Genomic DNA, 13,685 nt, shown 5'->3' with positions numbered 1-13,685 from the left:
TTCAAGGAGGATAAACTCAGAGATCCACACTAAGATACACTATAGTCAAACTGTCAAATGACAAAGACAAAGAGTAAATCCAGAAAGCAGCAAGAAGAAGTGACTTATCATGGACAGATGACTCACAGTAAGATTGTCAATTTCTCATCAGAAATCATGGAGGCCAGGAGGCAGTGGGATGATTTATTTAAAGTGAAGAAAGGAAAAAAAGCCTGTCAACCCAGAATTCTATATCTGTTGAAATTGCCCTGTAAAAAAATGGAGAAATACTGATATCCCAGATAAGCAAAAGGTAAGGGAATTCATCATTAGTAGACCTGCCCTACGAGAGATGCTAAAGGGAGTCCTCCAGGCTGAAACAAGGGCATTAGATGGCAACTTGAATCCAAATGAAGTAAAAAAGATCTCTGCTAAAAATAACTACAAAGATAAATATGAAAGCTAGTATTAGTCTATTCTGGTTTTGTAAATCTTCTTTCTGTTTCCTATATGGTTTAAAATACATAAATGCATAATAAATAGTTATCAAATAACAAATGCATCAAGCAATAATTGTAAAACTTATGGGTACACGTGTATAAAGATGTGATATATGACATTAACAACATAAAGGGGAGTGGAACTGAATAGGATTTAATAAATGAATTAAACAAATTGCAGGGTAGAAGAACACTTGTGTTTCTATATACCAGCAATGAACAATATAAAAAGGAAATTAAGAAAACTAATCCATTTACAATAGCATCTAAAAGAATAAAATACTTAGGAACAAATTTAACCAAGGAGGTGAACAAATCATATGTTGAAAACTACAAAACATTGCTGGAAAAAATTGAAGGACTAACTACATAGAAAAACATCCATGTTCATGGATTGGAAGACATACAGTGTTAAGATGGCAATACTCCTCAAATCCATCTACAGAGTCAATGCCATCTCTATCAAAATTCCAAAGGCCGTTTCTGCTGAACTGGAAAAGGCAATTCTAAACTTCATATGGAATTGCAAGGGGCCCCAAATAGCCAGAACAACATTAACAAAGGAAAACAAAGTTAGAGGACTCATACTTCTTGGTTTCAAAACTTACTACAAAGCTGGAGCTGGCTAGGTTGCACAGTGGTTAAGTTTGCATGTTCTGCTTCTGTGGCCTGGGGTTTACAGATTCAGATCCCAGGTGCGGACCCACACACCACTTGTCAAGCCATGATATGGTAGGCATCCCACAGATAAAGTAGAGGAAGATGGGCATGGATGTTAGCTCAGGGCCAGTCTTCCTCAGCAAAAAGGGGGAGGATTGGCAGCGGATGTTAGCTCAGGGATAATCTTCCTCCAAAAAACAATCTTACTACAAAGTGACAGAAATCGAAAACAGTGTGGTACTGCATAAGGATAGACATGTAGACCAATAGAATAGAATTGCGAACCGAGTAACAAACCTGAACATCTATGGCCAACTGATTTTTGACAAGGTTGCCAAGACCATTCAGTGGGGAAAGAATAATACCTTCAATAAATGGCGCTGGTACAACGTGATTACTACATGGAAAGAATGTTGTTGGATCCCTACCTAACTCCATATACAATAATTAATTCAAAATGGATCAACAACCTAAATATAACAGCTTAAAACATAAAACTCTTAGAAGAAAACATAGAGAAAATCTTCGTGACCTCTGATTTGGCGCTGGATTCTTAGATTTGAAACCAACAAAAGCAACAAGCAACAAAAGGTAAAATCGATAAATTGGATTGCATAAAAAATAGAAAGTTTTGTGTACTAAAGGTAGTATCACTAAAGTGAAAAGACAATCTACAGAATGGGAGAAAATATTTACAAATCATGTATCTGATAAGGGTTGAGTATCCAGGATGTATAAAGAACGCTTACAGCTCAACAAGAAAAAGACAAAGAACTCAATTAAGAAATGGACAAAGGACTTGAACTGACATTTTCCCAAGATATACAAATGACCAGCAAACAGAGGAAAAGACACAGACATCATTAATTATTAAGGAAATGTAAATCAAAACCACAGTGACATATTACTTCATAACAACCTGAATGGCAATAATCAAAAGGAAAGAAAGAAAACTCACAAGTGTTGGCGAAGATGTGGACAAATGGGAAGCCTTGTACATTGCTGGAGGGAATGTGAAATGGTGCAACCACTGAGGGAAAAAGTTTGGTGGTTCCTCAAAAATGTAAACATAGGATTACCATATGACCTAGAAGTGCCACTCCTAGGTGTGTATCCAAGAGAAATGAAAACGTATGATCCACACAGAAATGTCTACACAAATATTTACAGCAGAATTAGACATAATAGCCAAAAGGTGGGAAAAACCCAAATGTCTACCCACAGATGAATGGATAAATTGCATTATATGTATACAAAGGAATATTATTTATCTATAAAAAGAATGAATACTGATACATGCCACAGCTGGATGGAGCTCAAAATCACTATGCTAAGTGGAAGAACCCAGATACAACAGATCAAATACCGCTTGATTGCTTTTATATGAAGTATCCAGAATGTGAAAATCCATAGAGATGGAAAGAAGATTATAGGCTGCCAGGGGGCGGGGCCGGGGGTGGGAGAGGGAGGAGGGAAAATGATTCGGTACTCACTGTGCTGTGGACCTACAGCTTACCGGGTACGGTTGGTTGTTCTTCTGGGTGATGAAAAAGTTTCAAAACTAGGGAGAGGCGGTAGTTACACAATATTTTGAATGCAGTAAAATGCCACTGAGTTATACTTTAAAACAGTTAACTGTATGTTATGTGAATCTCACCTCCATTTTTAATAAAGGGTCATAGACTTATGTTTAGTATAACTCCCTTTGAATTTTAAAAAATACGCATACACACGAGAGAAAAATATGTTAGATCATACTTCAAGACATTAAAGATGATTATCAATGAGTGATGGGAAATGAGGTAATTTTAATTGTTTCCTCATTGCTTAAATTATTTTTAAAATTTTCCAACAATGTTAGGAAATAGTTGCATGTTGAATTCTTTAGTATGTGGGAAATAAATACTATAGTGATATTGACTACCAGATTTTTAAGAGCATGAGGAACATGCTGAAATTGTAGAGTTAAATGAGGATAAAAGAAAACTGTACTGTGTATATAATATGATCCCAAGTATTTAAAACGCACTGCTCATAGTAACAGGCTGTCTGCTGGTGAGAGGAAAATGAGTGGCATTGTTCCTTTCTACTTTCCAAATTTTCTTGACGAGCATTTATCACCACTATAATCAGAAAAGTGATTTTATTTTTAAAATGTTTACTACTGGGTAAGCTAGGAACAAAGAGGTAGAGGTTTGATAAATGTATTTGGTTTGATAAGAGGAATATTTACACTGGAATCATGTATTTTGATACAGAATATTCTTCACAGAAAAATTGTAAAGTACAGAAAATGTAAAGAGGGAAATTAAATCACCAGGCCCTAACCTCTCAGATATGCTTGGTTGTTCTCTGAACAGGATTGGGCTTGGGCTGTTTAGAAACAACAGTCCTTCACTTCCATCATAGCGAGATCATCGGCAGAGTTTGTTGAGCGAATGTGAGTCTATGATGTGCCGGGCCGGCTCCATCAGAGGTGTGATTCTCTCGATGGAGAACACAGAAAACTGAAAGGATAATTACTGGTCTTTCGTTGCCTGGTAAGCTTTCTCACTTCACACAGTATTGGCAATTTAGTCATCTGAACTTCCTTTGGGGACTCAGCCCTTTCCCAGTCTTAGTCCATGTGGTTTGAGTGGGAATGACTCCAGCCTACCCAAAGGAAACTGACCTAGGCTTAACTCAATTAGTGGGTTCAATTCCTAGGGTCATAAAGATTTGTTAATTTAAGCCAATAAAGTTCAAGTGCAGGACTTTTGTTAAAACATGGACAAGAGATATGGACTCTATCACTCTGAGCATTTGTAATTTAAAAAGAGATGTTAAAAATCCCCTAGGAAGGAAGCTGTGCTGATGAATGGGTTGCTACATGGATTTGGTAGATGGTGGTCATGGTTTCTTCTCATCTTGTGCATCCCTCTACTACGGTCCTTCCCATGCTGTGCTCTGATGACTGATGCTTCTGTCTCCTCCACCAGACAGACAGCTCTCTAAAGGAAGGAGACACATCTCCAATATGTTTGGTCACGGCACAGAGAAGGGACCAAACACACATCTGCTGAAGAAATCATCCTGATGGACTTAGCAACATGGAAATGAGGCATTGGTGGTTCTATCACTGGGGACTCAGGTTTCTGGGGTTCCAATACCTCTACTTGGTGATACCACAGCCCACAGTCTCCACTTTGTACCCTTGGGTTCCTGCTCTAGGCTGCAACAATTGTTCCGCCCTGAGTCATCCACTGTGGGTTCTGATGTGGTCACTGCTTGATTATCACACAACCACCCAGAGGATGTCATCAGGCAGAAAGAATGGGGGCGGGGAAGGTTTCATAGAAAGCCGTCTCTGATGAAGCACCACACACCACAGGGGGCCTTGAGGTCACTGAGCCCACCTGTACCTCCTTCCTCTCCTCAGGGATAAAAGAGAGCAAGGAGGAAGCACCAGCCTCCCCAACCTGGGCAACCTTCCTGGAAAGATGCAGCTTCTCCTGCTCCTGCTGGCGTTTTTACTGTCCCCTGGGACAGAGGCAGGTGAGTGACCATCCCCGCCCTCAGATGCCCAACCCCTCCCCCCAAACACAGTGGGCACAGATCTCCTGCCCTTTCTGCACATCCCTGATCCATCTATCCACCAGCAACATTCTGAATCCCAGCTCCTGTCCCATCCCAGAATCCCAAGTATGATGCTGGAGAAGCTACCAGCAGGAATGGCAGGGCAGGAGGCTCTTCTCAAGAACAGCCAGTGGGTGCTATTCCCTCCCTAGGCCCTACGTTTGCCATCTACAAAGTGGAACTTAACTGGAAGTGCATGGCAGAGGAAGGGAAACTAGAAAAGATAAAATAATCAATTCTCCTGCAGAGGGCAGAGTGGGCCTGGCTTCCAGTTCTGGGATGACAGATGCTCCCCTCAGTGTCTGCTTAGGAGAGATGTCTGGAGCTCTACAGACCCCGGAGTTGGTGGGACCACTGTCCCCAGAGGACTGCTGATGCCTTGCTCAGTCCCAAGGCCCCTCAGTCCCTTCTCCAGCTCTGCTTTTCTTCCCAGGCCTTTAGCAGCTCCCTTCTTTCCAGGATGGAGCCAGTGTTTGCAGACCTGAACTTCTCTGCTTTCCAGAATCCCACAAGCACTGGCCCTACAAACTCTCTTCCAAGCCCATTGGGAGCCATTCCTTCATGCAGCCAACAAACAACTTTGGGCCCCCACTATGTGTCAGGCTATGGGAAACAGGCTATGACAACATCTAGATCCCTAAACTGAAGTCCTGGCCACTGGAAAGCAGCACCACCCCAGACATCACAGGACAACAGGGACTTAGAAAGGCTCCTGAAACAAAGCAAAGTCAGGAGCGGAATTTTCAGGAGCCTCTAGGACTTTGCTGTCCTTAAAAAGCATATGTTTTCCTCAAATTATCTGTGGAAGACAGATTCACAGGCCAAGCCTGTCTTCTTCCTTTGTCTAGAGGGAGTCCCACTCTTGCCCCTCTCAACTCCAGGCCATCCCAGACTCCCAGATGCCCAGCAGTACTGAGCAATCAAGCTAATGCATGACTGATGGACTCACTGGGTGCACACAAGCAGATAAGATTTTTCCTTCAGGGGAGATCATCGGAGGACATGAGGCCAGGCCACACTCCCGTCCCTACATGGCATTGGTTCAATTTCTGGTTGAAGAGAACAAGCACAGGTGCGGCGGTGTCCTTGTGCGACAGGACTTTGTTCTGACAGCTGCTCACTGCTGGGGAAGGTGAGGGGCCACAGGTAACTGACACCTCCTAAGACTCCTACAGGGACCCTTGTCTTCTGCCCAAGGGCTGCAACCTGGGGGAGCTCCCCCGGCTCCTGGGAACTCAAGGCCATGAGAGCTTATGAGAGGAGCCATCTGAGAGCATGACTGGGTGACTGCAAGTGAGAAATAGGACAGGTAAGCTTTGTGATCAGAGGATCAGAGGTGAGAACAATAGGCCCAGTTGAGCAGAGAGACCACATTGGCCAAATAAAGCAGCTGTTGAGGATGAAATCATGCATTAGGGTCAAAATGCAAACTCAGATTATTTTCACAATATTGCCAGAGTGCAAGAGAAAACTTCTAGGTGACCTACCCTCAATGTCATTGAGAAACACAAGGGACAGAGTCACTCAGTGCACAGTCCTCTGGTTGTTTGGATTTCCCCAAGCTCCAGGCCTGCCCTGCCCCATGTCACCTGCCCTTCATGTCTCCTGGGCTGGATCTCCTTTCACTCCAGGTCCCCCTACATCTCCACTCTGCTTTCTGTGCAGCTCTTTCAAGGTGACTCTGGGGGCCCACGACATCGAGAAGCAGGAGACAACCCAGCAGAATTTCTCTGTGAAAGCAGCCATCCCACACCCAGACTATAACCCTAAGAACTACTCCAACGACATCATGTTACTAAAGGTAAGGGAACCTCCCCTCTGCTCTTGCTGTCCTGGGTCCAGATTGTTTCCCCTCCCACTGGGACCTGTCCCTTCCCTCCTTCCCATCCCAGCCACCTGACTAGTCCCTGTGGCTCAGGGGAGAGGGAAGTCAGTGCAGCCCCATCGCGGTGTCCAGGCCCAGGAGGCCAGTGGCTTAGCTGGACTTTCTTGCCTCTTCTCATCAGCTGGAGAGAAAGGCCAAGCTGACTGCAGCTGTGAGGACCCTAAGCCTGCCCAGGGCCAAGGCCCAGGTGAGGCCGCGACAGGTGTGCAGAGTGGCCGGATGGGGGATAGTCTCCCTGATGGGCAGCTTCTCAGACACGCTGCAGGAGGTGGAGCTGACTGTGCAGCAGGACCGGGAATGTGAATCTTACTTACGCAATTATTACAACAGTACCACTCAGCTCTGCGTGGGGGACCCGAAGGAAAAGAAGTCTTCCTTTAAGGTGAGACTGGGCATCTGTCTAGCTCGGCTCTGGGGAGAGGGGTGTTTGGGGAAGATCTGGGAGCTGCAGATCCAAATAGTAGGAACACCTTCACCCCCTAGACTCTGATCTTTCTCCCGGGAAGAGAAGGGGGGAACAGCCAGAGTGGGGAGTGACAGGCCTTCTGGGAGCCTACCCGGGGCCTGAGATGCATCCAAACATGGTGCTCCATCCGGAAGATGAATTTGCAACACTCTGCCCCACGCTGGGCACACATATTAGAAAACTGCTCCCTGGGTGTGCAGCAGTCAAACCAGGTACCTCCTCAGAGCTGGCTCCCATCTTCTTAAATGGCTCACCCTGCATGCTGACTGTCAGGACCACCTTCCTGCTTCCATGTCCTTAAACGGTAGACCGAATAACAGTCACACAGCGTCCTCGTGGGAGAGGATCCGGGACCTGGGGGAGGAGAGGGAGCTGCCCCCTGAGTGAAATGAAGCTAGGACAATGTCCAGGGTCAGGACTGGGCAGCTGAGGGGCCCACAGGGGCCTGCCCTGCTCTCTGATCTCCCACGTGGAGGCCAGGCCAGGCAGCCTTCACTGAGAGTGTGCTTGGGATGCAGGTGGGCAGGACCTGGGGGAGCACGGACTCAATCCTCCCTGCTCTCTGTCCACAGGGGGACTCCGGGGGCCCTCTCGTGTGTAAGAACGTGATCCACGGCATTGTCTCCTATGGACGAAACAATGGGACACCTCCACGGGCCTTCACCAAAGTCTCGAGTTTCCTGCCCTGGATAAAGAAAACCATGAAAAGCCTCTAACTGGGAGAATCAGCCTATCTTCTCTGGAGCTGATCCACAACGACACCATAACTAAATAAATGTCTCTTAGCTGAGTGGGAAGAGCCGGTTTCTTGTTTGTTCACTGACCCTCAGTCACAGGCACCTACTCTGCGCTTAGAAGGCCAATGGCTCAAATCTGCTGATTTCTGCTTCTTCCTCTTCCCCCTCCCACCACCACCTCCCCCGAACATCAAGCTAAGCTGTTACCCAGCTACTTCTGACCCTCATCTTTCTCTGGGCCTGCCCTTCTGCCAGGGCTGACGCTGAGCACCATCAGGAGAAAACATGAACCTCTCTGGTCCTGGGGATCAGGGTGAACTTCTTACCTCCTTCCCTGTGTTAGATGGCAGAGAGGAAGGGGGATGACACCATATGTCCCGGACACCAAGCAGGCAAGCCTGGGACTGCTGCTCAACATCACAGCCACCCACACTGGGGAGGGGAGAAGCAACCTGAGCAGGACATTTCTCTCCCACAGCCAGAAGCTGGCACAGAGTCAGGGTGGGTCTCTGGAGAAGCTCCTCGTTCTCACCCAGCCTGAGTCTCCTCCCTGTCCTCCTGTGACCTTGGGGCCCAGCTTGCCCTCCAGTCTCCTGGCTGCCCCTTCTTCTCCATCCCTGCTTTCCACGGAGAGTTCTCAGAGTCCACCAACTCCTGTCTGCTCCAAACAAGCCTGATCTGAGCTGGCCCCTTCCTTCTAGCCCTCCTGCCTAAGACACCCAGAGCTCCGTGTGGTTCCAGCAGGGCCTCTGCCCTGAGATGCCAGCCTAGCTCATGACCTGGCAGAGAGTGGAACAAGGACCGGGCTTGTGCTGGCAGAAGGCGGGGTCCGTGGAGGACACAGCAGGCAGGCTGTCTCTCCAGAGCCCCTGCCCCATCCCTCACCTGGCAAGGTCAGCTCAACCCTTCACATCCAGCCCAGTGTCCCCCGAAGTGCTCAGGGTGCATTGGCCACCTGGTCACTTGATAGCCAGAGTCCCTTTCAGCCTGTCCCTCTTACTCACTGCTGGCCTCTAGGCTAAGACCCCTCACTGGCCACCTAGGGCTGTCTCAACCTTTTGAGTTAGCCCTACCCTCCATGCAGTAGGACTGGAAAGGACCACTTTTCCATCAATAAACAAACACACCCTGATTGAGCTCCTAAGTGCCCAGCACTGGGGATCCACAGTGGACCTAATACAGACTCTGTCATCTGAACCTGAGGGACACTGACAGTGGGAGTTTCACCCAAATCATGCAACCCTCTCTCCTTCCTCACATGAGTGCACATGGCCTAGATCTCGTGGGAAATCCAGAGGAATAAAGTACTTGCATTCTGTTTCTTTGCTAGTCACCTGTGAGCGTGAGCACATGTGACTCTAGAAGAGTAGGCGTGGGATTTGGAAATGACAGCAGTCATTAGTTTCTAGGGGTGAAGTCACCACACTCTGTCCACTGGAGCCTTGTCTTCACCTAGAGGACAGGGCAGCCCGTAGGGAGGGAGAAGGGCAGCGAGGGCAGCCTTACCTTCATTTGCCTTTAAAGTCAGAGGTAGGAATGTCATTGTACAGATTCAGATCATAGGAAAAACTGCATTACATACTTGCTTGAAGGCAACTAGAGTCAGACTCTAAACACCCATCCAACTGGACTGGCCGGAAACATGATCCCTGTGGTTACTGTAGCTCCTGCCTGCGCAGAATCAAACTAGATTCAGGGAGGTTCACACGGTCTGGAAAACTGGAGAAAGGCCTCTCCTCTTAGGCAATCGTTGTTACTGCTACATCCATAGTTTCCAGACCACCCTATTTTTCAATTTTAGGACGTTTTTGGCTTGGAGCCCCCACATAGAGTACGGGATCCTCTGCTGAATGAGGATCTCCCTGTCTTGGGCTCAGCTCGGGAAACACTCCCAGCAGCCATCTCTCCAAGGGCTTTCCCTGTCATATGGAGCACGACCTGGGAGCTGAGCATACGTTCCAGCTCTGAGCTCCTGCTCCAAACACACACAGCACTACCCTCTCACCACAAGGGGTACATACTCTGCAGTCATGTAACCCTCACAGGCACGGCCTTTCCCACCTGGCTGTGCACAAAGCAGGAACCAACACAGTGTCTTCATGACTGCGGGCACTTTCACAAGGGCAGAGCAGTGAGGACTCACAGCTTCTGATCTGGAGCTGAAACAATACCCCTGCACCTAAGACATACTAAGAACCTGGCTCCTTGATGGACAAAGACAAAAATGAAAATGCATAAAGCAAAACAAAAATAATATCTGAAAGGTTGCCCTGTCACATGCATATAGAGTTTAGATAGAACATTTACTTGAGGAAATGGTTCTGTGGTTAAAACATGAGAACACTGCTGCAGGTCTTCTTCCTCCTGTGAGAGATGAGGGAGAGACACAGTCCCGGGGGGGGTAGTGGACGACTGAAGGGACCACAGAGTTAGAACAGAGCCTGGACTGAGCCCAGGCGCCCTGACAGCCAGGTCAGCAAGAGCTCTGACCTGTTGTCTAACCCCCGCCCCGTGATGACTTCCTGGCATCCCTGAACAAGAGCTGAGCTTCTGCTCAGGCTCCTCCCTGGAGAGAAAACCTCTGGGCTGCTGTGCAGCCATTCTGTGACAAGGATTCCAACACCTGGCTCTGTAGCTGAAGTCTGCTCAGGGGCACATTTGGATGGGGGTGGGTCAGCACCCTAATCATGCAGATTCCTTCAAATCTCCTTTGTCTGTGGAAGTGTCCCCTGCCCCACCCCTACCTTTGAGGGAACAATCCTTCTGTTCCTCAAGTACCTCTGTAACAAAAATTTAAATATAAATCAATAAAATATCTCTGGAATGACCTCAAGGAAATGCCTCTACTCACCCAAACCCAGCCCCATCTCCCCTCCTTCCCTCCAGACCCACCAGAAGAGCTGGGTCCCAGGATGGCAGGGAGAGAACCACCAGGACAGCTCCTGGGGGAGAGAGGCCCAAAGAAATGTGAGATCTTGTTAATTTCTTTTGGGATCTTGTCTTGGGGTGGCTCTGCCTTCCTGCCCACCACCGTACTTCTGCCGGTTCCCCCTTTGTGGACTTACAGAACTCACAGGGTTGATTTACTGTCTTGCTATCCCACACAACACTGCTTTTGTCCGACAAACACATTTCACCATAAAGGAAGTGCACCAACGGGTTCCTTTTCATCATAGGCCTATTGCTAGACGACATTCCTCATCCACAGATTCAGGAAGCTCAGTGAACCTCGGGGAGGGCAAAGGAATCCACATGTAAGCATATAAGAGTAAAACTGGTAAAAACCAAAGATATGAGGCCACCCAGCAGTGCAGTTGTTCAGTTTGTGCACTCTGCTTCAGTGGCACTGAGTTTGCTGGTTTGGATCTCAGGCGCGGACCTACACACTGCTTATGAAGGTGACAAATAGAAATGGTAAGCAATAGGATATATTGGAGCATATGAGGAAGCCATTTGGTGTAAACCTAATTCGGCCTGACCTTGTTCTTCCTAAAGGGCCTGACTGTGGCTGTTGAGCATGCATCGTATACCTGCTTTAGACATTCCCTATGGCAAGAAAAAAGGCCCTTGAGATAAAGGTGCAACTTCCTTCCCCCTCTCAACGTTGGCATTTCCTTAAGGCTTAAGCATCTTTCCTTAGGGTAGGAACTGATTCCTGTGCTCACCTGTGACCACCCAGCTTGAGACAATAGACTTGTTTCCTGCTGTGGCCACCAAGATAGCAGACCCACTACCTGCTGTGTCCATCAAGGGCTATGCCGACAGGGCAATCTTGTGACTACTGTGGGAGGGACATTTCAATCATATGTGAAACATCCTGTTTGGGGGTATATAACCACTCTGTACACCTCACTTCTTTGGTGCCCTTTCTTCCTTCAGGAAGAAAGGCCCTGGGCCATGGTCCTCAGATTTTAGCTCAGAATAAACTCTCCCAAATTTTCATTTATAGATTGGTTATGGATTATTTTTGTTGACAAAGCCATGCTGTGGCAGGCATCCCACAGACATAAAATGGAGGAGAATGGACACAGAAGTCAATTCAGGGGCAAACTTCTTCAGAAAAAAAAGAAAACAAACATGAAGAAAAAAGGCTGAATGTAGACAGGGAAGAAAGCAATGTCCTTTATTTTAAGAGAAACAACAATAAGAGTAGCAATAAGCTCTCATCAGAAATGATGGAAGTCAGAAGACAGGGAGATGACATTTCTAAATGGTTGGAAAGAAAAAAGAAATAATCAACCTCTTTCTGGAACTCTATGTTCAGTGAACATGTTGTTGAAAAATGAAGGCAAAGTAAAAACGTTTTCAGAACAACAAAGGTATGAGAATTTGTTGCCACTGGGCCTGCACTGCAAGAAAGAGTAAAAGCAATTCCTCAGGCTGAAGGGAAATGGTGCCCATTTTAGGCAGGAAGGGCAAAAGAGTAATAAAAGTGTAAACGTGACCAAATATAGAAGACTTTATATAAATTTCTTTTGAAGATTAATGGCTAAGGCAAAAATGCTTTAGAACTTATGCAATATAGTAGCAAAATGTATGACAAAAATAATTCAAAGGGTGGGAGGGAGGATAAATGGAAATATTTTATTGCAATTATCGTATATGAAGTGGTATAACATTAAAAGTAGACTGTGATATGTGAAGGAAACATATTGCAATCCTACAGTACCCACTAAAATACTATGTAGAGATGTAACCAAAAGCCAATAAAGAAGGCAAAATCAGATACAACAAAAGAAGCCAGGAAAAGAAGGACAGAAGAACAAAAAATTAATCACGCAAATAGAAATCAAATAGCAATATGATATTCTTCAACCTAACCCTATCAGTGGTTGCATTAAATGTAAGCAGATTAAACACTCCAACTGAAGAGCAGAGATTCTCAGTCTGAATTAAAAATGCAAGACCAATTTTGTTCTGTTAAGAGGAGAAACTCAAATATAAAGACATGGATAGGATGAGAGTAATATTACGGAAGAAAAAATAAAGACATATCCTGCAACACCAATCCAAAGAAAACAGCCTTGCCAATGGAGTGTGCTCTTTAATTTTAGAATTTTGGGCCACTTGTGAGATGAAATAGAGTGTCTTGGTAGAACTTTTATTTCTATTTTTTCCATTCCATTTCTCTTAATGTAAGCTGAGTAAGCTGAGACTTCATTATGTTTTAATTATATTTTACTGTGAACTGTCTTGTCTTTTGCCTATTCATCTATAAGGTTCTGAATCTTTTTCCTATGAATTTTCAGATTTCTTTATATATTAGATAGATTAGCTCTTTAATTGTGGTATATGTTGCAACAGTTTTTTTTTACAAGTTGGCTGTCTGTATTTTGATTTTGCTTACACTGCTTTTTGATATACAAATTAAAAAAGTTTTTTATTTATATATCAAAGTTTATTTATCAATCTTAACTTTAATGTTTCTGGATTTAGAGTCATTGCTAGAAAGGCTTTCCTTTTTCTAAGTTTAAAAAGGAATTTACCCCTATTTATTTCTAGTGCATGTATGGTATTATTTTGTATATTTGAATCTCTAATCTATTTGGAGTTTATTCTGGTGGTTTATGTGGAATGTGACTCCAATTTCATCTCTTGACAAATCACTATCTAGTTGTTCCAGTATCATTTATTAAAAAGTCCATCAAATTGCCAGTGATTTGAAATGCCACCTTATGATAAACTACATTTGGTCTCTCTGTCTTTTCATGAGTCAGGCCACGCTATGTTCAGGAAAGAAGTTTTATAAGATGTTTATAATATCAGACAAGGTTAATTCTCTCCGTACTAGTCTTTTTTCTTTTTGTCACAATTTTCCTACCTAATCTTCCTTGTTTATTTTC

At 45.3% G+C, this 13,685-nt stretch overlaps 1 protein-coding gene across 2 annotated transcripts; it reads left to right on the top strand.

Moving 5' to 3' along the window:
- Positions 1-4,590: 4,590 nt before the first annotated feature.
- On the top strand, positions 4,591-7,902 carry GZMB (granzyme B (granzyme 2, cytotoxic T-lymphocyte-associated serine esterase 1)). 2 transcript variants are annotated; one of them, XM_070222301.1, is made up of 5 exons: positions 4,591-4,673; positions 5,636-5,886; positions 6,420-6,555; positions 6,761-7,021; positions 7,678-7,902. In XM_070222301.1, exons 2-5 carry the CDS (start codon positions 5,687-5,689, stop codon positions 7,819-7,821), a joined length of 741 nt encoding a protein of 246 aa, XP_070078402.1. In that variant the 5' UTR covers positions 4,591-4,673; positions 5,636-5,686; the 3' UTR covers positions 7,822-7,902.
- The last annotated feature ends 5,783 nt before the right edge of the window (positions 7,903-13,685 follow it).

This window comes from Equus caballus, chromosome 1 (genome assembly GCF_041296265.1).
Source record: "Equus caballus isolate H_3958 breed thoroughbred chromosome 1, TB-T2T, whole genome shotgun sequence".
In the NCBI taxonomy this organism is placed as follows: domain Eukaryota; kingdom Metazoa; phylum Chordata; class Mammalia; order Perissodactyla; family Equidae; genus Equus; species Equus caballus.
The sequence above is the reverse complement of the archived record's forward strand: the minus strand, read 5'-3'. Positions and strand labels throughout refer to the sequence as shown.